Genomic DNA, 22596 nt, shown 5'->3' on the forward strand with positions numbered 1-22596 from the left:
GATAGATTACATTGTACTCATCAACATCGGCACAATGTTAAGGATTTGAAATCAATGATTTGATTTTAAACAAGATGCAGAGAGTTTGTACGTGGTTAGTCAGAGGTATTGTACTTTACATAAATGCATTACAAATGGTGACACAGTAATTACAGTACTGGGAAATGGCTACTATCTATCCCCTCTGCATTTTACAGACTAAATAGAAATTTTATGCATATTGAACACACTTGTGTTAGCTCAATTCATTTTTTCAATATAATTGTATAAGGTAAGAATAATATAAATTCTAAATTGCTATTCAAATGTTACATCTATTTTATCATGAGTTATATTTTTAATAAAATGCAACTTTACTTGAAGCATACATAATGTTTGCATAATCTGTGGAAGAAAATTGTCACTCTAGGAACTTATAATTTGCTTATTTCTTATAAAACCTTATTTTAATACATTCTGCAGACTGATGGGGTTTCAGTCCATTTATACAGATACAAAAATATTTTCTGTGGTTGCGTATTTGCTCCTTTGAGTAGACTTCTTTATAGTTTGCAAAATAATTTCATGTAGTTTGCAAAAATAAGTTTATGATTTATCTGCAGTTCAAAAACTTCATTTCAAATCTTCTTTGATACAACACACTTCCAATTTTTGTTGTGACACAGATTATGCAAATTTTCTTGACAAAGAGTATGCAAATTGATTTTAAAGTAGGAAGTTCAGCTGACAGTAGCTAGGCTTCTGCATTAAATCAAAAGAATTGTGGTTTTTTAGTCTCATGGATGGACATTGATTACTCAGGTTTCTTTGGATTAATGGGGAGATTCCCACTGGGCCCTTCCTGGGGATGCAGGCGGGTACGGCGCTGAACCACTGTTGTGCCTCCATTAGTGTCATGCATCTTTTTCATTTGCTGACAAGCTGTCAAGGATCTGTTGAGATGTCATAGGACCTCGGAATATGATTAAAGGGTGTTTTTTAGATTAAGCTCTTTTCAGTTCATGGTATCCATGTGGAGCTTATGACAAGACAGCCAAAGCCTTAAGACAGCCTGGAGACAGTCAGTGCTTTTCTGTTCAGTTGGGTGGGACCACGTACCCAACAGATTCACTGAGAACAAGAGATATTCACTCTCAGATGCTGTTCTCAGAGGAATCTCATGTGCTGCTCACCAGCACAGGAATCCCTTCTAAGAACTGAAGGATGTGAGCCCGAAACAATCTGCTCTATAAAAACTCTACATTCCCAAGCCCAGGGGATCAGGGCCTCCCCGTGGGGGGAAGGCAAGAAACTTGCAGGAAAAATTCCCCCACCTACGTTCAGTGGAACAAACACAAATCCAGCAGATATTTACCAGACCACCTGGTACACAAGAATATGTTTTCACACTGTGGTCTAAAAGAAAAAAATATAGTCTCTGGGGCTCTAATAAAAAATGAAGAGTAGCTGGTCACTTTCAAAAAAACCCCCTTTTTTTAATGTGTGAACACAATGTGAATATTTCAGTTCCCAGGACTATTCTGTGAATACTTTTTATGATGAGCGATAAAATGTTCCATCTTGGCTACAATTGTACTAAACTGTTGTAATGGGATTCTGTACTTTAGCTTGAAATGGGACTGCATCCCAGTTTTGACAGCATGCTTTATTATTAATAGCTGGTTTTGAAACGCTGCCATGACCTCTGTAAATTATATAGATTAGGATATGAGGGAAAAAAAAAGATAGTGTCACTGTTCTTTAACCTGAAACGATGGCATTTTCTGTGTTTTGGCACAGGCCAGGCTCATCATTGCAGTTCATCCTGCGCAGTGACTTTGCAGACACAAGTGTCACCACTGCGGGACACGGTCCTGTGCGGCGGGGAGGAGGGAGCAGGATCTGACCCACGCTTGTTGGCTCAAACTGCTATCTCATTAAGTCAAAGGCAAAATTCCTAGTGACGATTACTGGGTCAGAATTAGGTCAAACTCCCCCATCTTGCTTCTTCTGGCCTTTACTCTTCCTCCTGAATTCTATAATATAATGCCTTTAAATCAAGAACTTTCTTGCTGAAAATATCAACCTTACTAGATAGCTTTGAAACCTGTAAGTTTCTTTGCAGGTGGCAAAATATCCCAACTTCAATCTATATTTTTCCTTTTGCATTGAAAACCTGCTAAAATATCCCCTCAAATTAATGCTCTTCCAATTGCATATGTTACCAAATGTTTCTGTTTTGGAAAAAGGATACCTTTGCAATACAAAAACAAGTTTGTGTTTTTTACATAGGATGAAAACCACATTTTCCCCCATCAGCTCTAATGTTTTCATTGTGTAGATTTATCCTGATACAGCTTAGCCCTGGGCGCTATGCCTCCCCCAGCACGTTCAGGTTAGTGGAAATGTTCTTTGTGCTGGCTTTAGCTGTAGCAGCATACAGCATGTGCTGCGGCAGTATACATATTTAAACAGGCTGTTCCTTTACAAGCACATGTTCAAAAGATTTTATCTAATCAAATTTTAAATAGGAAATTACTTGTCTGACTTCACATCACAAAGCTATTCCTTTCCCTACTCCTCCAGATTGGATTATCAGGACTTCACTACTAAACGGTCAGCAGTTTGTCTGAATCACCAGTCTTAATTTTTGGGCTATAAATATCAGATGATGATTTATTACTTGGCAGTTTCAGCAATGCAAAAGCAAATTCTCTTTAATCTCTTTAATTTGAAATGAACAGCAAACAGTTTTGAAAGCGGAGAATTTCTGAGGTTCTCTGTGCAAATAGTGGCTAAGCCTTGGGCATGCACAATGTGGAATTTCACCCCCTTCATCAATTGATTTCAATACACCTACTTTCAAGCGATTCAAAAGGGGTTTAGTTGCCCATACTGATCTAGTCCTGCTTATCATTTTGAATTAACTGTTAACTGTGGACAACAATTCAGTGGTAAACGGGGTAAAACTGTGATTCTAAGAATGTTTAATGATTTTTATAACTAAACCGAATGAAGTCTGAAGGAGTAGTTATTACCTTTGCATGCTACCTGGATCATCACTTTAAAATTCATGCTTCATCTGGACTTCACATGAGAGCTTATGATCTGCACAGTGCCAGAAATCATGATCCCTGCTAAATCAAAAGTAGATACTTGCTCACCAGAATATATAGTTTTGCTTTTACCTCTTCCAAAACGATAACTACGTTTCTTCTAAACAGCAGCAGGGAACTGGGTCTCACCCTTTTCTGGAGAATGCTGCTACCCACATAGGTCGCTTGTGCAAGGTAGGTTTGCTTGTGCAAATCATATCTACCTCAAGAATGTGCATCCCTTCAGAAAGCATTACAATAGAGGATGGACTTAAATCTTGCTGAAATGAAGGCTAATTTGCACACTTGACAGAAGTGTTTATTTAGAAGATGAGCAAACTATAATGTGATACAAGATACCTCAAGAGACCAAAAAAAAAATTCTGTTCATTTCAAAATATCATTTAGTCACATTGAAAGTTTGGTTGGTTCCTTATGGTATTTTATTTCAGAAATAATTAAAACGTGGCTTGACAAACTATTAGACATGCATAGAAGAACTAGCTCAATCGGGGGGGTGGGGGGGTTGTGGGGTGAGAGCGATTAAAGAAGAAAATCTGTCTAAATCCTAAAAGACAGGACGGACAGAAAACTTTTCCTGATTGTGATATTCAGGGACGTGAACTAGGAATAGAGATGTAATTCAGAAAAATAAAAGCTTCTGATACAACTATACATGGCAGGTAATTAATCGAGGCAAATGGAGAAAACCAGACTAGAAATGGTATTAGAAGAGGTGCTAAAGGATTCTGTATCCAGCTGACTTTTCGATCACCAAGAACAATGATTAAGACCCCTAGTAATTCAGTAATTAGAAACTTCACCCTGTTTGCACAGATTCACGCTCTGCACTCCAGCATATCATAGAGAAACAAAAAGGTTTCTAACTCGCCTGTTCTGTAAATTATAATAGATCCAGTTCTGGTTTTTGAGGCTGGCAGATGGCATTATAGCCTCCTTGAACCCGCACAACACCCTAAAATGCCTCTGAAAGTTGTCAACTGTCCATCCTGGAAAGTGTTAAATTTCATTAAAATATTACTTAACTGCTTTCAGGATTGAAGAACAGAAATAAATACTCTTAAAATCCAGCAGACAGGAGACACTGTGGGATAAATCAGATGCAAAATCACCTGCTGAGGAATAATGTGCCTAATCTTTGAACTCTTCTCAAGGAAAGTATTTAACTATGCAGAAGATCAGCAACTGGTTTGAGTTACCATGAGTATCTCGATCTCAAGGCAGCCACGTCTAGCGATATAAACTGATAATGCTGTTGATATGTCACAGACTTCAGCCTGAAGTTCTGTTCTTCTTGTAGTAAATTGTGTGTAGGGTACAGAGAATTTGTACTGTGCTGTTACTGTAGAACTAAACTGCGCTTTCTTTCAGGGTATTGTTTTGATCTTGAATTTCTCAGCTGAGACATTCTGATGGCATATCTGTTGGCTTCAGGCACAGCAGCACTCTTTTAAGTAGTATTATTATCCCTTAAAATGGACAATCAAGGAATAGAAAAACCTCAAAATGCATACCTGGTGTACTCAAGGCATTTTCCCCCTAAAACCAAAGACAAAACACCTCCAAGAAATATCGGTTCGAGAGAGGGAAGGAAGGAAAACAAACCAAAGCAATTCTTTCCCTCCTTTAAAAGAACGGTGACCGCTTAAGGCTTTCCTCATGAATCATAAAACAAGGGAAGGTGGCAGCAGGGAGAAACAGAAATGGGAATTTTATTTGTTGGTGACGTTAAGTTCTATTTCCACTGCCAAGGGCTCCAGAGGAGGAGGAAGAAGACACCACCAGCACTGTCAACTCAGCTGCCACCAGGGACTTGTTCCCCAGTGTAGCATGAAGAGTAACTCACAGATGAACGTTTTCCTTAGGCTTGCAGGATTGTTTCAATAACTTACAGCATAATGGCATTAGAATTTTAAACGGAGCTTCCATTAAGTTCTACGAGTTATCTATTTTGAAGTAATTTGAAGGACCTTTCATTGTTAACTCCTCTTAACTAATTTTGGCTTTATGGTGTTTTGGGAGCAAATTGCCTTAGCCTTCACATTCATCCTATCGCTACTTGGCATGACCAAGATATTACAGCTCTTAAGTGAATTCCTTGTCAGAAAGATCTAAATCACACAGCTCATGAGAGGATTGGTTTTACTCTCCATTTACCTTGGCCTCTAAACTCTGGGTGCCAGCCTGATGCTTGCAAATGACTTTCACAGAAGTAGGAATTAAGATTGTGGGGTCAAAGTATCTACCTGCAGACTGCTCCTGGCCTGAAGCAAGAAGCATGTTCTGCCTCATGTGCTTAGTAAGGCAATTTTTCCTGGAAGCTTGTCTTACTCATAGTTTTAGCCATCACATACCAATCTGCCTCTTTTCATTCATGTCTGAGGTCTGACTGTGTTTCTCCTGTTTGGGGGCCATTCAGCTTTGTGGTATTTTTCTTTAAAAAAAGTCAATTTTATTAAAACATGTGAGAAATGCTGGTGTGATCGGGAATTCATTGGAAAAATCAGATTGATGAGTTGTAAGTTTAGGGATGTTTTGAAAACATCTCAGAAAAATATGTACACATCAAGTTGCTCCCGTGGAAAGTAACTACATAAAATATTGCTGACAAAGTTAGTAAAAAATTGTTCTGCTGTAATAAGTGCATTCAAAGGACACAGATTACGGGTAATATTTTTAATAGAAAGTTGGTAAAAGCACGTTACCCTTCAGTGATCTACAATGCAGTCTCTGATGACTGCTTATACAGAACTACTGCAAGCAGTTAAGCCCCAAATGTCTTTATCTTGATCTCTCCAATGTTTAATTTTCCCTTACGGAACAGCGCATTAGAAGGCTTTATACTCTAAGCAACTTAAATGCTTTTACCTTTTAATTTTGTCTAAATGGTGCTAAAATGATCAAAAATGTGCTGTAATTTACATTTCTCTGGTGAAATGCTAAAATTACATTTCCCCAATTACCTTTTTACATCTTTGAAGGTACCAAAGATAGTATCAAAGTTGTTCAGAGAGTCACAGAGCTGGCACTAGGGCTGCTATTCCTCTAGCTGGCATTCTGATTAGCATTAGGAGAAATTCCTGCAGGGGACATGTTTATCTGGCCATGCAGAAAGTCATTTACACGACTTGGCAAAAACTCCTGTTTTGTATGGATCCAAACAGGAGAGCTGGCGGTACTGGGAACTCTCTCACCTCAGGTCTAGGAGTGAAAATTTGAGGGAACTGAAATCCCTTTCCTTTACACCTCAAACTGACACATAAATGCTGAGCTTGAGTAAGGATTAAGAATGATTATACTCTTTTTCTCGTATGCATTTCAGTTCAAATTGCGCTGTGTAACGAAGGACACTAAAATGACATGTAATACCATATCCCTGTGCCAGTAGATTACATAATAGATTTAATCAGAGATATAGAGGTTGGGAAACCTTTTTTCCTCTCTCTTCCATCCTTCCTCCTGCAACAATTTCTCTTCCTACCCCCTTTGCAGGAGCCCCTCTCAGCTGTCTCCTGAGCCCATCTGCACAGAACCAAGGCTGCAGGAAATGTCACCGTCCCCCAGAGAAACGGTCAGCAAAGTGTGCCCATGAGATGACAGCGTGACAACTCCACCAGTCCAAAGTACCTCATCTCAGGATCAGATCCTATCAAGTGCAAATAGCATTAACCAAAATCTGTACTCTTCATCCTGATTATTTAGGTTTCTCTGGTTTTCTTTGCTCACACGTCTCTTCCCAAACTACAACAGAAGCCAAAGCCAAAATTTTGTAGAACTACCACCCGCATGTGCCAAAGGCCTCTGACAGGGTTTGCTTATGTTCCTGACAAATAGAAAGCGCTTTGAAACAACTGAGTTTTCTTAAAAAACAAAACCCTTATATAAAGGTGTAAACTGTTACTATGCTCTTCTGCGGATGGAATGAGGCATTTACACTAAGGCAATAAAGGAATTTATAGGTTCCCTAAAAACGGAGCTGAAGACAATATGTCTTGTACAACAAAGGATGTAGAAAAATGGCTGTGCAAGGCAGTGGGCTGGGGATGAGGCATGATGGAGAGATTTCTCTAGGCAGGAAGATGGAAGACGCTGAAAATGCAGTATTTCTGCGAGCTAGGATCATCTGTGAGGAAAGTGAAGACGTGTGGCAATGAGAAGCTGATGAGCATGGCTGACTGCCAGCAGATATTATGATCTCAGAATATTGATGTTTTGTACTAATAATTACAAAATCAGCAGCTGTACAATTACATATTTGGATAAATACAAGTGTAAGTGCATCCTGTAACATGGTGAATGGAAATGAAGTATGATTAAAATGACAGTTAATACAGTAATACTGATGCCTAGAAAAGACAGACAAGCCAGGAGAATGATAACGTAATAAAGGGCAAAAGAATCTTGATATTCAGAAAGAAAACACTGATAATGAAAACATTCATGAGGAGTGAGAAAAATACATTAATTTTCCATAGCTGCTGAGACAGATACGGATCAGACAGAAGACATTAAGAAAAAAGAAAATGTACTTGTCTGCACTTATAAAGGCATTCAGGGAGTGAGCGGGGGGGGGGAGAGTCTTTCTCATATGCCCTGAAGAAGAAATCCACAACCAGGATAATCTCTTCTGATGCTCTGTGTAGAGCAGAAAGGTGCACTGAAGCTACATAGTGCCACAACAGCCAAGAAGAAAGCCAAGGGTTGGAATCATGTCATCTGAATGTGCTAAAAATGTAAATTTGTTATAGGTTCCCACTCGGGCACTGAACCATGACAACAAGCAGGATATCTGACAGAGAGACATCTGAAATCACAAAATTCTTGTTACAGGGAGGAAAATTCACGAAAGAATTAGGAAGAAGTACAGAAGAAAACTGGTTTGGGGGTTAGATAAGAACCTGGCAAAAATCACAGTAATAAAGGACATCTGATATGGTCATGTTCAAAGTCTGACTGGGATGTCACAGGATGTGTTTGTTTCTTGAACGCCTGCACTGACAGATACCATTTAAAGTATTGCTTAAAATCTGTTGTGCCCAAGGGTCATCACTGGTCAGGCACTTGTTGCTATTCCGTGGAAAACCACTGCTTTTGGGATGGGGGCAAAGCTGAAGCCCATCTCAGTGTGGAGCAGGCAGGCAGCCAGGGGAAAGGTAAAATCCAGGTCTCTGTTTCCCAAAAATCTGAAGTTTTGAGGCATGTCAGAAGAAGTGGAGTTAACGCATACTGCATCTGAGGGCTGAGGTTTTTGACTCATATATAAAGATTATACCCACAGAGGGGTGAATCTGGTGCAAAGACTGCAGTTCACACACACCAGGCATTTTGGCTCTTTCTGTTCTCTTCAGTGGAGGCTGGGCCCAAACATACACTGAAATATATGTTGTTTTTAACCTGTGCTGTTTGTCTGCCTTTCCAGCAAGAGCACAGCTGCAGTCCAGCACTAGCTACATTCCCTATGACTTTGCACAATATTGTATCACATCCCTCTAGAAAGAAGGTTGGATTGATTTCTATCTTACACTGAACATGCAGAATATACACACACATATAAAGTACAGTGATACACACTAGTAAGCAGGCCCAGGAACACCCATGTCCCCCGACCCGCAGACAGGTGTGCATATGGACCCATACCAAGAGCTGGTGTCAGCACAAGCTTTCTTCAACATAATGCTCCACAACTTCCACAAAATCCAGAGCTCTATATTGGTGACTTTGAACTTGCATTAAACTCAGGCCCCTGCCTGTGGTCTAAACACTTCCTCTAAACTTTGTTTAATGGCTAATCACCTAGTGATTTCCCTGAATAGGGATCAAATGTTGGTTAACACTGCTTGGCTGATGTCTCAACACTACATACAGCTGTGCAGCACAGCTGGGAATGGGAAAACCCCTGCACTAATTTCCTTCCCACTTTTCACTGAACAGACTGAAACATTTTTCCTTTTCTCTGAATAGTGAAGAGGCGGGACACAATGTGAATCTGCTCCTGTTCTGTCTTTTCATGAACTGCAGGCTGCTAATCCCTCTCCTAGTAAATATTGCTGTGGCCTGATCCTGCAAGGCACTGAGCAATCCCTGCCCTTCCCCACACCACCACCACCACCATCCTTCATGATCCAATATGGGTTTAAGAATAAGCACTTACATCAGTGGGCTCATTTTGTGACCGGAGTTCATGTAAGACCATGCTCAGGTGACCACGCAGTGCTAAGCGAGGTTCAGACCAAGGTGCTGCTTTGCACTTCTGCCTTTAAACCTGCCGGACTGAAGCAGTGCAAAACACACAGAAACTTCCCCATCCATGCTCCGGATTTGTATGGTTTGCTTTCCTCTTCTAAAATCTCTCCCAACAAAGCTTTCCTCAAAGATGATTAACAGATGTTGTCATTAAAAAGTTGGTACTTGCCAACAAATAACACATGGGTCTGCTTGAGAAACAGAGCTGTTTCCACAGCTTTCCCCAAGAAGAGATACTTGTGCTAATTGGTAGGGCCTGTGAGAATCTGACATTTTAAAGTATCTTCCACCATACAGAATTTCCTAAGAGAATGCTAGTTTCCCGAGAATTGGTTTATCTTGTTCATATGAAATCATTCGGCTAAACATGATACAGAATAGATAATTAAGCCTATTATAACTAGAGGAAGAAGTGGTGATCTTTTTAGATTACAATGAATTTGGTTAGCAAAGACTTATTTGTAACAAGAGTAAACAAAACCCCAGCACTAAATAATACATAGCCACGTATCTTAATTGCAGACATAAAATTATTAACTGATATGCAGAAATGATTCTCAAAGGCTAGAAGGTGACAAACTACAGGACAGGATTATAGTATGCATAGTATGCATTGCAAGGTGACACACAGCAATCCCCAACAAAAAAGAACTGTGGGAAGGGCTACATTCAATGGAGCTTTCTGGAACACACAAGAACAGAATCACTTCTGTGTTCACCTACCTGGTGCGCACAGACATCTAAACCCTTGGAGCCAGGCCCTCTCATGACAATTTGGAAAAGCAAACTGGGGAGATGGCCACGTACCCTGTCCAGGGGGATCTTTTAATAGTTATGAACAGAAATGTTTTGAAGATGGTAACAGAGATGTTGATGAAACTCCTGGCAATTTATTGTTAATGAAAAGGTAATTTATTTTTTTTTCCTTTTCTGGGAGGTTGAAAGGAATGAGTGTTCAGTAGCTTTGCAGAAACTATTTTAAAGCAATCTGAGTCTTTTGCAATGCTCAAAGCAGGTCTCTCAACACATAAATTATAAATATCATTTTCATATACGTTTCAAATAAATGACAAATGTAGTACATTTTTACTACATTCCAAATTCAGCATTTTAGAGGCTGACATTGAAATCCTTTCCTTTCTTTTCTCTTTACCACGGACCTGCTGTTAAAAGCATGACTGCTCTGCCAAAAAGTCTATGTTTTGAAAGGCTTTTATTCCCCTTTTAGTCCTTTTGTTCTAAGGTATGACTGAACACTACAACACGCACTGATGAGATCGCTGGCATTTTATAGCTATCATTTATGTCTCATCCAAACCTGCCATAGTAAGTAAAAATATTCCCACTAACTTCACTAAGCTTCAAATCAGGGTTTTGCTTGGGATTTATCTTTAGCTTCAACTCACGTCTCAGTCCCCTGTGTACTGCAAATGAGCAAGGAATAGTCAACATTGTCATGTTCCACCTCCACCAAACAGGTTTTAAAAGTTTAGAAAATATAACAAATTCACAGACTGTAGAATTAGAAACACCATCTTACAGACATGCAGCAAGAGGAAATTCAACTAATCTGATGTTTGTTTCTTTAACATTATATTAAAGCAAAGCAGCTCTATAATGAGATTACTCCATTTTATCTCTTAATTGTATCCAGATATGCAAAACAGATTTACTGCTAGTGGCTTGTATAAAGTACAATATTTTAAAGCTAATTATGAAACAGCAATTCTATTGTCACACAATGAAACACTTATTCTTACTGTTACGAATCAAGACCATTGTCTAAAATTAATTGTAATTATGTTTTTAATTAGATATAAACCTTACCAAATTCTGAAACAGCTAGTTACACATATGTAATTCTTTTAAATCCAGGACGATATCAGCATAAAATATTTTAATTAAATAGATTGCAAAAAGAGGGGAAGAAAGAGACATTCAGTATTTTCCACTATTAAAGCCAGCTGTGAGTCAAGTCTTGAAAGTATTCTCAAGTTTTTATTTTCAACACCTGAAATTTGCCATTGTCCATGTAAGCACACCTACACATCCTCCCAAAACAGTGTATTAACAGTTTAATTGTTCAATGAAGAGTACGTAGCACCTAGCTTTTGTTTGTATTATTTCACATAGAGAGGAAAGCATATTAATGTATTTACCTTCACAAATCTTCACAGCCCAAAACATCTAATGTATATAATACAATAGACGATAAACAAAAGTTAAGCATCTCTTGATCATACAGCTCATCAACACAAATTAAATTTCAAGTATTTATAACCTGGTACAGCAAGCTAAATCTAACATTTCACACACATTTCAAAAACATGTTTAAGCTGGGTTTTCCTGAACAAATATTCATAATGGGAATAACTGAAGTCTTGACTACAGGCTAATCACAGCTTGTTTGCAAGTCTTACTTGAATATGGGATACACTTTTCCATGCTCCAGTCAGTGGTAAAGGGATATGGAAGGGGCACTTGGCTATCGCAGCAGAATGAAGCAGCAGTTTAAAACTTACCTGAGTTCCAGCCATCTTAATGAACACTATTTTTCAACACTATTATACCTGTATTTCATATACTTGCACATCCAAACCAAATTATATTCACACGCACAATGGTAATTAAAGCAGTTACATTTTAATGAGCTGAAATGAATCAGAACTTCCAGATAAGAAAAAACAATAATATCAAATATTTAGATGGAAATATCTTCTTATTGACTTACCATGGCAAGGGCTTAAGTACCTATTAAATTGCCGCCATTTTGGTGGAAATTAAGTTAGATTCTGATGCTGATTCTACATTTGATGACATATTATCCAAGTAATTTCATGAATAAATATTGCAGAATGCATACCTGAGACTATCAAGAAATTTTATTTATGCAGCAGCTCACCGCCAGGAAAAAAAAAAATCAGTGCTTTGTATGTTTTTTCAACAATATATATTTTGAGAAGCCAACTCCATTCAGATCATCCTCCAGTATCATTATGCAACCGATAAATATTTATGTTAACACTTAGCAGAGTCTATAAGGACATTCATTTTCTATTTATTTGAAGAGCCCACATTATCTATGAAGGCTCTTCTAGTATTTCTGTGATCTAGATTTCACTGCACACATTATTCCCTCTACATTTAAGTCTTTTATCTGCACATCAAGTGTTAAATTATATTGGGTTACTGTCTGTATCATTCTATTTTTACTGCAGCTCTCCACAGATTAAGATTCAAAACCTTTGAATTTAGTAGGATTTCAACAGTAATTCAAGCAGTGCAGATCTTAGCTCTGTCCACCTAATTGTGACATCTGTGAATTTCTAAGCTCTGTATGTGCCTATAGAAACAGTATTTACCTGCTGTGTGAATCCTGTCACCAGATCCTTGGCAGCCATCCTCATCGTCACAATCCCCGCTGGACTCCACCTCTTCACTTCTTCCACCCCCACTGCCAGCGTCCCGAGAAGCCCATCTCTCCAGTTTCAATTTTGCCTTCTCAGCATCCAGCTATAATAGAAGAAGCAAAAAACCAACAATGGTCAGAATATTTACACAGTTTGTGCCTCTGGTGACCAAGCTGGGTTTATAAAGCAAAAAGCACTTTCAAGAACCGCTCCTCAAGTTGCAGGCTTTTTCTGGCTGCGACATCCAAATATTTTGGAACAACAGACTATACCATTAAATTTTCTCCACCACAGATGACCAGGGACACTTATCAATGAACTTTTAACTGAAAACATCACATCTACTAATATAATCGCAGGGACTCTAAGTCTTGCAGCTTTTCCTCTTGCAAACCACAGTTTGGAGATCACTGGTTAATGACGGTACAATCTGCCAGCTGTTCAAGTATTTATTTGGGGTTATTTACAATTGAAGACCACAATAGACTTGACCACCTTTGAAGAGATATGGGTACTTGCTACTTTTCATTACAGGCTTGGTCACTTGAAAACCTTGGCCTCTGGATATGAGTTTTAAGATAATGTCATTTAAGATGCCTGTACCAACTGCAAGTTGTTAATTAAATTTTACTTGAAGTATGTTTCTTGGACTAAGCATAGAATCAGAAAACCTTTTTTTAAAATAAATCTAAATGTATCATACTAAGTCACACTTGCCATAACATCGTATTTACTACCAAAACTCATCTTTTTGATCTTTAGATAACTCTTCCTGTCACCAGGAACAGTTGCCTACTATTCGTGCTGTGGGAAGAAATTATTTTTCGGTTCACCCACAGTTCCAAAGACTGAAAAATATCATTTCATTTTCCGTAAATCTAAACCCAGCCTACCCGGGCAACAAAGAGAGCAACACTACTTGGGAAGAAATGAAGTAACCAGCTTAGACTAACACGTTTTGGTTTTAAGTGATGGAAAGAGCCAATACAGTATTTCAGATCACTTCCTTCACATCGCTGAAACTCAGCCTGCAAGGCACATGAACATTGTTTTGAAAGGCAGCAGCTTCATCTTCTTTTCAGAGTTATGAAAACTGTTCGTGTTAGCTCTGCTTGCATGGTATGACAAAGGACAATTAGGACCTGTTATTCTAGTTATGTAGAAATATTTTAACCAAATTGAAACACTTCATAATGCCTCTCAAAGTCAGCTAGATTCTGGATCTACCCAATATCCTTCATCACAAGCATTTTCTCCCTCAAAAACTGCAGATTCATTTCAGGCTTTGTGATCTGCTTTATCCCAGAGGACTATGATTATTCTTGGTACTGAGCAAAATGTATTTTGAAACGTAGCTACTTTGAAGATTTCAGACACATTTCACACTAAAAAGGAGGTGGGCTGGGAGCTGGGGGAGGAATTGGAGCACAAGGCTAATACAACTGTATTAACTGGGTTGAAAGGATGATGACAGATGCAGCAATTTCCCTTTGTGCGATGGTCTCCTTCTTCTTCAGAACCTTTGAGCTCCCACCCTCCGCTCTGGGGCTGACTAACACCTAGATCAGAGCAGCAGATCCTGTTCTACAGAATAACAGATGCCAACTCCTTTATGGCGGAACTTTGGAAATTTTTCACCCTTTCATAGAAAAGATCTGTTTTCTCATTCTGAAGACACAAATAACTTCATACTGCAGTGGTAAGATCAGTAAGTGGGAGGAGAGGGTATGGACTCTGGTGGGGAAGCACAGTAAACACTCTCTAATTGTTACTGCGTGACTGTTTTTTTATAAACAAGTTGCTTAATGTTGAGCCTCGTTATTCACAGGCGTAAAGACTGATGTCATGGCAATACAAAACAACATTTTGTTAAACAATCAGAAAAATTTGCCTATGAGGGAGAAAGATAACTCAGCTCCTTCACAGATTTATTGTGTCCTGACCATATTAGAAAAGACTCATTCATTCTTACTTATAATCCTTCAGAATGAAAAGAAATGGCTAAGTGGTGAACAGAACAGATGCAAAATTTAATGAAGGCTTTTAATGACTGCTTGCCAGTCAAAGCAGAAATGTTTACTGCCTGTTAGGGTACTCCTTTTCAAAAAGTTTATTTCATTCAGCACTTATGGTCCAATCCTGACCTCTGCTCAAAACAAGTAAATTCTTGAACTAAATGTGTACCGCCTTCTTGGACAAACACCAAGAAACCAGTTCAGCTTTTCAACATGGCGCACTGCAGCATTTTGCAGACTTCTGGATTCTCAGTGCCTTCACTGCAAAAAGAGATTAGCCATAGCCCATATAGGCATCTCCTGCCCATACTAACAAAGGCTGAACCAGCGCTTTCCTGGCCTTCCAGGACAGAAGGGCATCAAACTACACAGAACCCTTTTACAACATTACAACTTAAAGCCAACTCACGTGCAACCTACCAAACCTTTTCCCCTTGTATACCCTTTCCCAACCTCTTCCAATGACTGTTCCAGCAAATAATTTTCTACCTATGGCTACCATTCACCTCGACTGATGAGCCAGAGCCCAACCCTGTGCAGAGATTATGGTTTATCTATAAATAAACCCATTCTAGGAAATGAAGGGAGGAGCTTCTCACACAGCGTGCAGCCCTGTTGAGAAGAGCTGTGTCACCACTGCATAGTGACTTGTGATCTAGCACCCTTCTCTTTTCCGGATTTTGAAGGAACATGCATCCTTTGGCCACCATCACATGACTTTAGTGAGATCAATGTCTTAGTGTGATAGCAAAGTGTGTACCAGCATTTCTCCATCTATTTTTTTCATGGAATCATAGAAACCTTTCTCAAAGGTCTCTCAACTGCACTGAAATCACACAGACTGCATCAGGATGGGCTGGGATGGCGGAGCTTTAGAAGAAGACATGAACATAACGACATGAACCTTCATGTTTTGTTAGGCTCTGCTAGGTCCAGAAGATGGCTGTGGACAGGGAATGCCCTTGATGCTTCGTGGCTAAGGCGCTGAGAGGTCTCCAACAGAAGCTGGAGGTCATATGAAGGTCTGAGGTCTCTTCAGAGACAGCCACGATCTGCCCAAAAGCCCGAACAATTCTCCAAGCTGCTGCCACCAACCCCTAAAACTTTCAGCTTCACCACAGTTGGCTGTAGAGTCACAGTCCCTTGCCCATATTTATCAATAGAGATCAGAGATTGGAGTCAGTCATGTCACTTCTATTATTTCTTATAAACCACATTTCAACAAGCCTGATTTTGCTGACTTACACTCCAGCTGCTGATGCATAATGCCATCCAGCCGTTCCCATTGACTGCACAACAGCTCCAGCCTGGGAGCGCAGCGTCTTGGTGCTGAGAACTGATGCCTTGGTTAAACAATTGCAATGTATTTCAGGCTGGGCACCGGAGCCTGTACCTCCACAAAGCAGAAGGTATCTGCTGCTTAGGGTCTAAAAAAAATCTGAACAGCTTAAAAATTAAGCATTAAAGTTTTTGCGCATCTGAAAGACATTTTTTTTTAAACTCATATAAACTTATATAAATAGATCAATAAGATATGTACAGCCCAACTGAAAACAGACTCAAATCAGTAAATTTTCCAACTGCAAAAGGCTTTGGATCAGGTTTATAAACTTCTAAAGGTTTTTTTGAGAAACTATACAGTCTTTCTGTAGGAAAGCTTTACTATCTGTACCTGATTCAGCTGAAAGCTAAAAATAACATATTATTCTTCAGCTCTGAGTCAGATACAGGTGACTATTCTCATGGTTTTTATTTATTCCAGCAAAGGTGCCAACCCAAAAAAAAAAGTTCTGCTGACGCATGTTTTTCTGGAGAAGAAAGAAGTCGCATGAGAAATGTTGCTGTCTTTCTCCCCTATTAATACTTGATGACGTAGCAAATGCATTCCTTGTCACATAGAAGAACACTTCAGAGGCTTCAAAGACTACGTGACACACAACCCCTGAGCTTTCTGCAATGACTCTAACCCTAATTCTCACTCTGACAGCAGATGTGCTGGAATATAAATTCATTGTCATGTTTTTTCATGAAGGCATGTTCCAGATGAATACTTCCACACATTAATTAAGTAATAACTGTTTAGGTCCATGAAAACCATTCGATAAAAGTGCCAGTTTCAATTCGTCTCATTGATCAGACTATTTTCTGAGGGGTCATACATGCCTGTATATCTCAGGGGATAGGACATATCCAAGCTATAGGATAATGGTCTCATTTCATCAGAAAATAGGTTTTAAAATTATATTTTGCTCCACAGTTTCACGCTTTTCAGGTCAGTGAACACAACAATGAAAATCTAAGAGAATACACTTTTTGAATAAAGCCACTTAAAAGTTATGTGTTTGGAATACTCAGAGACAAATCCCATATGACAACTGTTTCCTGAGGGATTTGTTAATTAGTTTTCTATTGGATGGATTTCAGTGTGAATGTTCTTCTTCTCCAAAGAGACAGCTTTGAGGTGAAATCTGACTTCTGTTCACTCACCATGTGAGTGCACGTATCTGACTTGCTGGAGTTTCCACAGTGATCAAAAATGGCCAATCATATACCGCATTTAGAAATGGTAAGCTAAGCATGATCTTTCCTCAATGTACTTTTAAGCAGGTTGCCTCTTAAAAACTGCTTTAGTGACCATAAATATGATTTGCAGAGACAAAGCTTTTTGCCAGCTTATGCACAGATAATATACAAAGCCTAATCCTGAAGAGTCATAAATGACTCAATCCTTCCATTCATTTTTTTTCAAAAATAAAATAAAAAATCCTTTCTAAACCATTATGAGGTCAGAAATTACTACAACTGAAAAAGACAATGTGACTTTGTTTTTAGCCTGTTATATACATTTTTTGTTAGAGGCTGACATATCGCTTTAGGCATAAAGCTGCATTTTACTGGTGCCTTGTGACAGAGCAGATGTTCTGTCATTTCACAAAACAATAGCAAGATAACAAATTTTAGACATAATTGCCATATATACGCTTATTCCAAGAGGGTCCTCTCTTTTGAGATAACATTTATGGTTAATTTTCCTCCATATATGCTCTTAGCTCCTTTTAAAAAACATTTGGCAGTTGCTTCTGCTGCTGCTTCTCACATTTAGCTAGCATTCATATATTACAGCATAAATAAGTAAAATGAACTTATTTGTCTTCAATTTTGTCCTATATTTTCTTTGGGATGTTCTTCTTTTGTGTGTATTTCATAGAAATCCAAAAGGCCTGATGCATTATCCCCGTCTAGTTTCTTCAGAAAGTAGTACAACCCACTCAAGGAGGTAGTACCGCTCAATTCTTAAGTCTTTTTTTAATCTAAAGAAGACAGACATCTAACCTTCTGGAGCAACTGGCAACCCCAGAAGGTTTCCTTCCACTGTAGTTATTCAGATCCTTACAATAACCTTTGCTTAACACATCTTGCTTTACAAGTCACCTGTACAATATCAGAATAACTTAACTGAACATCTATACATAATTTATGCAACATGGTTAGAGACTGACAATGGTTTTAGAATTTTATTCATGTCTCTCCTGACTAGACCTTTCCCAACATGGGAATTGGGCCAATATTAGTAGATACCTCTGTTTTATGTATTTCTCTCTCCCCTATGTAGTTCACATTTACTTACACCGATATTTGTATTTCCTGTCTATGACAATGCTTCTGGTATAGGGGAAGGCTCTCCTCAAGCACATGGAAACACGCAGAGCACAAGTCTTGGACTCTGTGTGCCCACAAAGTGGGTGCTGACACCCTCATTTCCTCCAATGTATCTCCACTTGAGTTATACACAGCATTTTGGAAGTTCTTTTTCCATTTTTGATGTGTGGGGTGTTTTTTTTTTTTTTTTTTTCCAGTTTCTTTTGTTCTATCATCAAGTTTCTTAGGTTGTCTGGAAGCACTTTCATACCTAAAATGGCCCATACCTAGAATAACCATGCTAGTTCTGTAGCCATGCAAGCACCTCTCCTTCTGTATTTGTTTGTGACATCGCAGCTCCCCATGGAGCTGTCTTTTGGCTACATTTCTGGTCAAGGCTGTCTTGCAAAGCTGATGCAGAATGTACATTTAAATGACAATTTAGCTTTTTATGGTTTCTGTGGAATTTTCTTGCAACCATTCCTTTATTTTCTATATATAACTTTTCCTCCTAATTTTATAGCCCCAACTTCTCCACATACACTTCCCAATCCTCTCTCCTTGAGGTTTTGTATTTGCATAAGTCTGTCTTTACCTGTGATTACTTTTTGTTCTCCTAGTTTATGCAGATTGACTCATTACCCTCTTCCTCATACTTTTAGTGCCAGATGACACACTAGATACTTAAGGATCCACACTTTCATTTATCTTTGAATACCTTTTGTTTCCCCTTTGTGTCCTTCCTTTAATCTGTCTGTTTCTCTCTGATTTTCTGGATAGTCCACTGCAGAGCCATACTCCACAGCAGAGAAGCTAACAGCAATTATTTCTCTCTTGGTTGATTACAAATGTAGTAGAATTATTTCAGCAGGAATCTAAGATGATTTTTAGAGATTCACCCTGTTATACTGCAGGATTAATGCTTCTATTTTTGATGTTTACAGTTTCTATTTTTCAATGGCTTATTAAAGGTGAGTGCATTTCTAGAAGACTGGTAGCACCATGATCAGCTTAATATTCACTGAATTAAATTACACAAGCTAAATATGTTCTTGTATTTTCTGATTATGCTGTGAAGAAGTAACAAGAATGTGCACTCACCCAATCTTATTGCTATTAGCAAAAGCTTCATAATAGCAGTTTGGGTAAACTGCCACCCAAACAAGTAGTAATTGTGAATGATGTAAAGTGAGCACAAATTAAAAAAAAAAAAATACTTATTCTAGTTAATAATCTGTTTTAATCAAACACAATAACTGTTTAAAGAGAAATTAACAAAATTTGATTCAAATTCAGTAAGTCAGTTGGGTCAAGGAAGCAAGCAGACACCTCGCCTTGATGTCTTATCTTGGTGTTGGGCTGCAACTTTTTTGTGATGCACCAAGAAGATCGTTCTGATCTGATACCCAGTGTGCCTCACTTAGACACAGACCTGAGGTTCATCCCTGCCGCAGGGACAAATTTCACCTATAGACAGTTAGCTTAGTGTAGTCTTTTCCAAAAATAAAACCCGTTTTTTCAATTGCAGTACGTGTAGTCTGAAAATAGACCATATGGCTAAAAATCCTGTTGTGTTATATTAAGACTTTCTGCATCTTGTTAAAGAAAAAATAAAAAAAGGTGGACAATTGTAAGAAAAACGTAAGGTAAACATTGTAATTATTGGTGAAGAGTACGCAAGAGTTGCTTACAAAAGATCTTTGACCCTTCAGAATAGTTCATTTTTGGGAGAGTGGTAGTTTGATACAACAGGTCCAGAGGCGGAGGGTGGCTGAGAGTGCCAACAGTTGCTCAGATTGACGGTGTCACCACTTCCTGTGATGCTGCCCCTTGCAAGAACAACATGGGCCACGCAGCATCTCTAGGTATGCATGCATGCACACATCGGATGACGGTGCTGTCACCAGTGAGATCTGCACTTATTTTTGGTAATAATCACAATAATGCCCTAGACAGGAAGGCACGAGTCTCTGCAAGGGTAGAGTGGCTAGGGCATGAGCACACCATGTCCCTGCCACAGAGACACAAGGGCACGATGATGCCAGACCTGGCAAGAGTTGCCTCCCGTGCTCTCACAAACAAGTCTGTTCACATTGCTTTCAGCTCTGATTCTCCACACTTAGGAAGGAGGAACCGTAAGTGGGATAACTTTTGCAGGAGGTTAATAAAATTACCAGAAAACATGAAGAGTATTTTCTGAAAGTCCATGGCTTGCTTTTCCTAGCACAAAAAAAACTGGGATAATATGATAATTATCTATAAACATGTCTAGCCTTACCCTTAAATGTGGAGACATCTCTGAGAATAAAACCAGCGTAGACATAAAAAGAGGGAAAACAAGCTTTTTAACTATCAGTTATGAGTTTGGGGAGCAGCCTCCCAAAAAGAAGATGGTGATAAAAATTCTCAAGCATTTGCAAGTCCTGGCTGAATAAATGTGCAAGCAAAGTTGCCCGTGATGTCACTGAGCTATATGTGATATTTCAGAAGGTCTCTTCCAGACTTCCAGCCGGTGTCTCTACACTCTGCTAGTTTCTAATATTAGAAAATTGATTTGTAAAATCAAAATCACAAACCAGAACCACTCCCATTAGCCATTAGAAGTGTTATTTCCTTGCTTGTCTGATTTCTATAAGAGAAAATTGTGTCCACATATCAAATTACGTCCATTCTTCTAGGCTAAGAATGAAGCCTCTTAGTTATGCCTGAAATCAAAATGTGGTTCAAAAAATGTATTAATTATTGCTGGGGCTTAACATGGTTTACAAATGTCCTGTTTAACTAAGAGCAAGACTCATCAGGTTTCAGACTTCTAATAATAGTCCAGAACCTTCCATCTGATCAGACTTGGGAAGTGTGAAATGAGAAGTGCCTGCAATCAGGAGGCTGGTCACACTCCATCAGCCCTTGAACAGCCCTTCTGATAAGCCTCGTGTTTTTACCGGTTAAGTGGGTAAACAGTGGCCAGTCTAAATCATCTAAGAAACAGAGCCAACCCTTGTCCTTGCTTTGTACTCAGACAGCAATTACCTTTTTTATTTGCTAATGGAAATGCTCATGACATGCTTCGGTGCATGTTAATTCTGTTTCATCTTCTTGGATAATTATCTGTTTTCAAGCTCTATGTTGGTGAAGATCATTTTCATAGTATGAAAAGTTTGACACTTCATAGGAAAGATCTGTGAGCAATCAAAGCCTCTCATTATTTGGTAGTGCTCAGTGGACCCAGGCTTTGGATTTGATGTTTCATGTTAAAACATGGCAGAAGCAGTGCTCTGTTTAGTCTTCTCCACACTAAATCCCAGCAACTGGGCACCAAAATACAATATGAACTGAAGTACAGAAATCACAGTAAGGAGATGGACGACGTTTGTAATCCATTTAATATTTCCTGATGTTGCAAGCTAAATCACACATTCTTTATTATGTTAGCTAACTAGCTTTAATAACACTGCAACCCAAACCCACATTTAAAAAAATGACACTGACGCAGTGCCACCAGACTCATCTGAATCTCAAATATCACTTTTCTAAACATGTTGTATTATTTCGAAAGTGCCACATACATATAGAAAAAGAAAGGATCTGAGCCTATGCTGCTATGAATCAGCAAACTGAATTCTGTGGAGCTGCTCCAATTTATTCCAAATGAACGGCCAGCCCAGATTTCTTTGTTGTTGTTGTTGTTGTTTGGGAAAGCATGGTGTAAGAAAACAAACAAACGCATTTTATGTTATGTGAATCTGACAGAAGAAAAGACTCTCTCTTCCCAGATTATGTACTCCCGTGGTTTCATGGTAACATCTGAGGACATGACTGAATGCTTTTGCTAAGTCATTTTTATTTAAAAAGGGAAGAAGCGAGAAGAAAAGATACTTCAGTGAGCAGCAGCTGCCACTGAAGCCTTTTTCCTATGGCTTCCCTTTTCATTGGTGGCTTCCCATGGAGGTTCTCTGATGTCTCACAAAGATTAAGTTCACAATACAGTGTTTTTACTAGTGAGTCTCCTCTACTCACAGAACTCAGGATCTATTAGATTTGATTCAAACTGGCTAAAGGGTTAAAAAGATATGCAGGAGTGGCAAGGCTGTCAGGCAGCAGCACAGCAGAGCACATTGTATAAGCTGTGTTTGTTTATGAAACCAGGTTAAAATGCAACATAAGGCCAAACAAACACATGGCCTTGGCAGATCC

General features: G+C 38.8%; 1 protein-coding gene across 6 annotated transcripts in view; it reads right to left on the reverse strand.

The window, feature by feature from the left end:
• Nucleotides 1-22596, reverse strand: part of LOC102084468 (glypican-5) — a 442035-nt gene that overhangs the window by 131921 nt on the left and 287518 nt on the right. For all 6 annotated transcript variants that reach the window (XM_065074303.1, XM_065074305.1, XM_065074304.1 and 3 more), the window contains one exon: nt 12701-12851. In XM_065074303.1, coding sequence (XP_064930375.1) covers nt 12701-12851 — 151 coding nt within the window. The remainder of the gene's footprint in view (nt 1-12700; nt 12852-22596) is intronic.

This window comes from Columba livia, chromosome 9 (genome assembly GCF_036013475.1).
Source record: "Columba livia isolate bColLiv1 breed racing homer chromosome 9, bColLiv1.pat.W.v2, whole genome shotgun sequence".
Taxonomy (NCBI): domain Eukaryota; kingdom Metazoa; phylum Chordata; class Aves; order Columbiformes; family Columbidae; genus Columba; species Columba livia.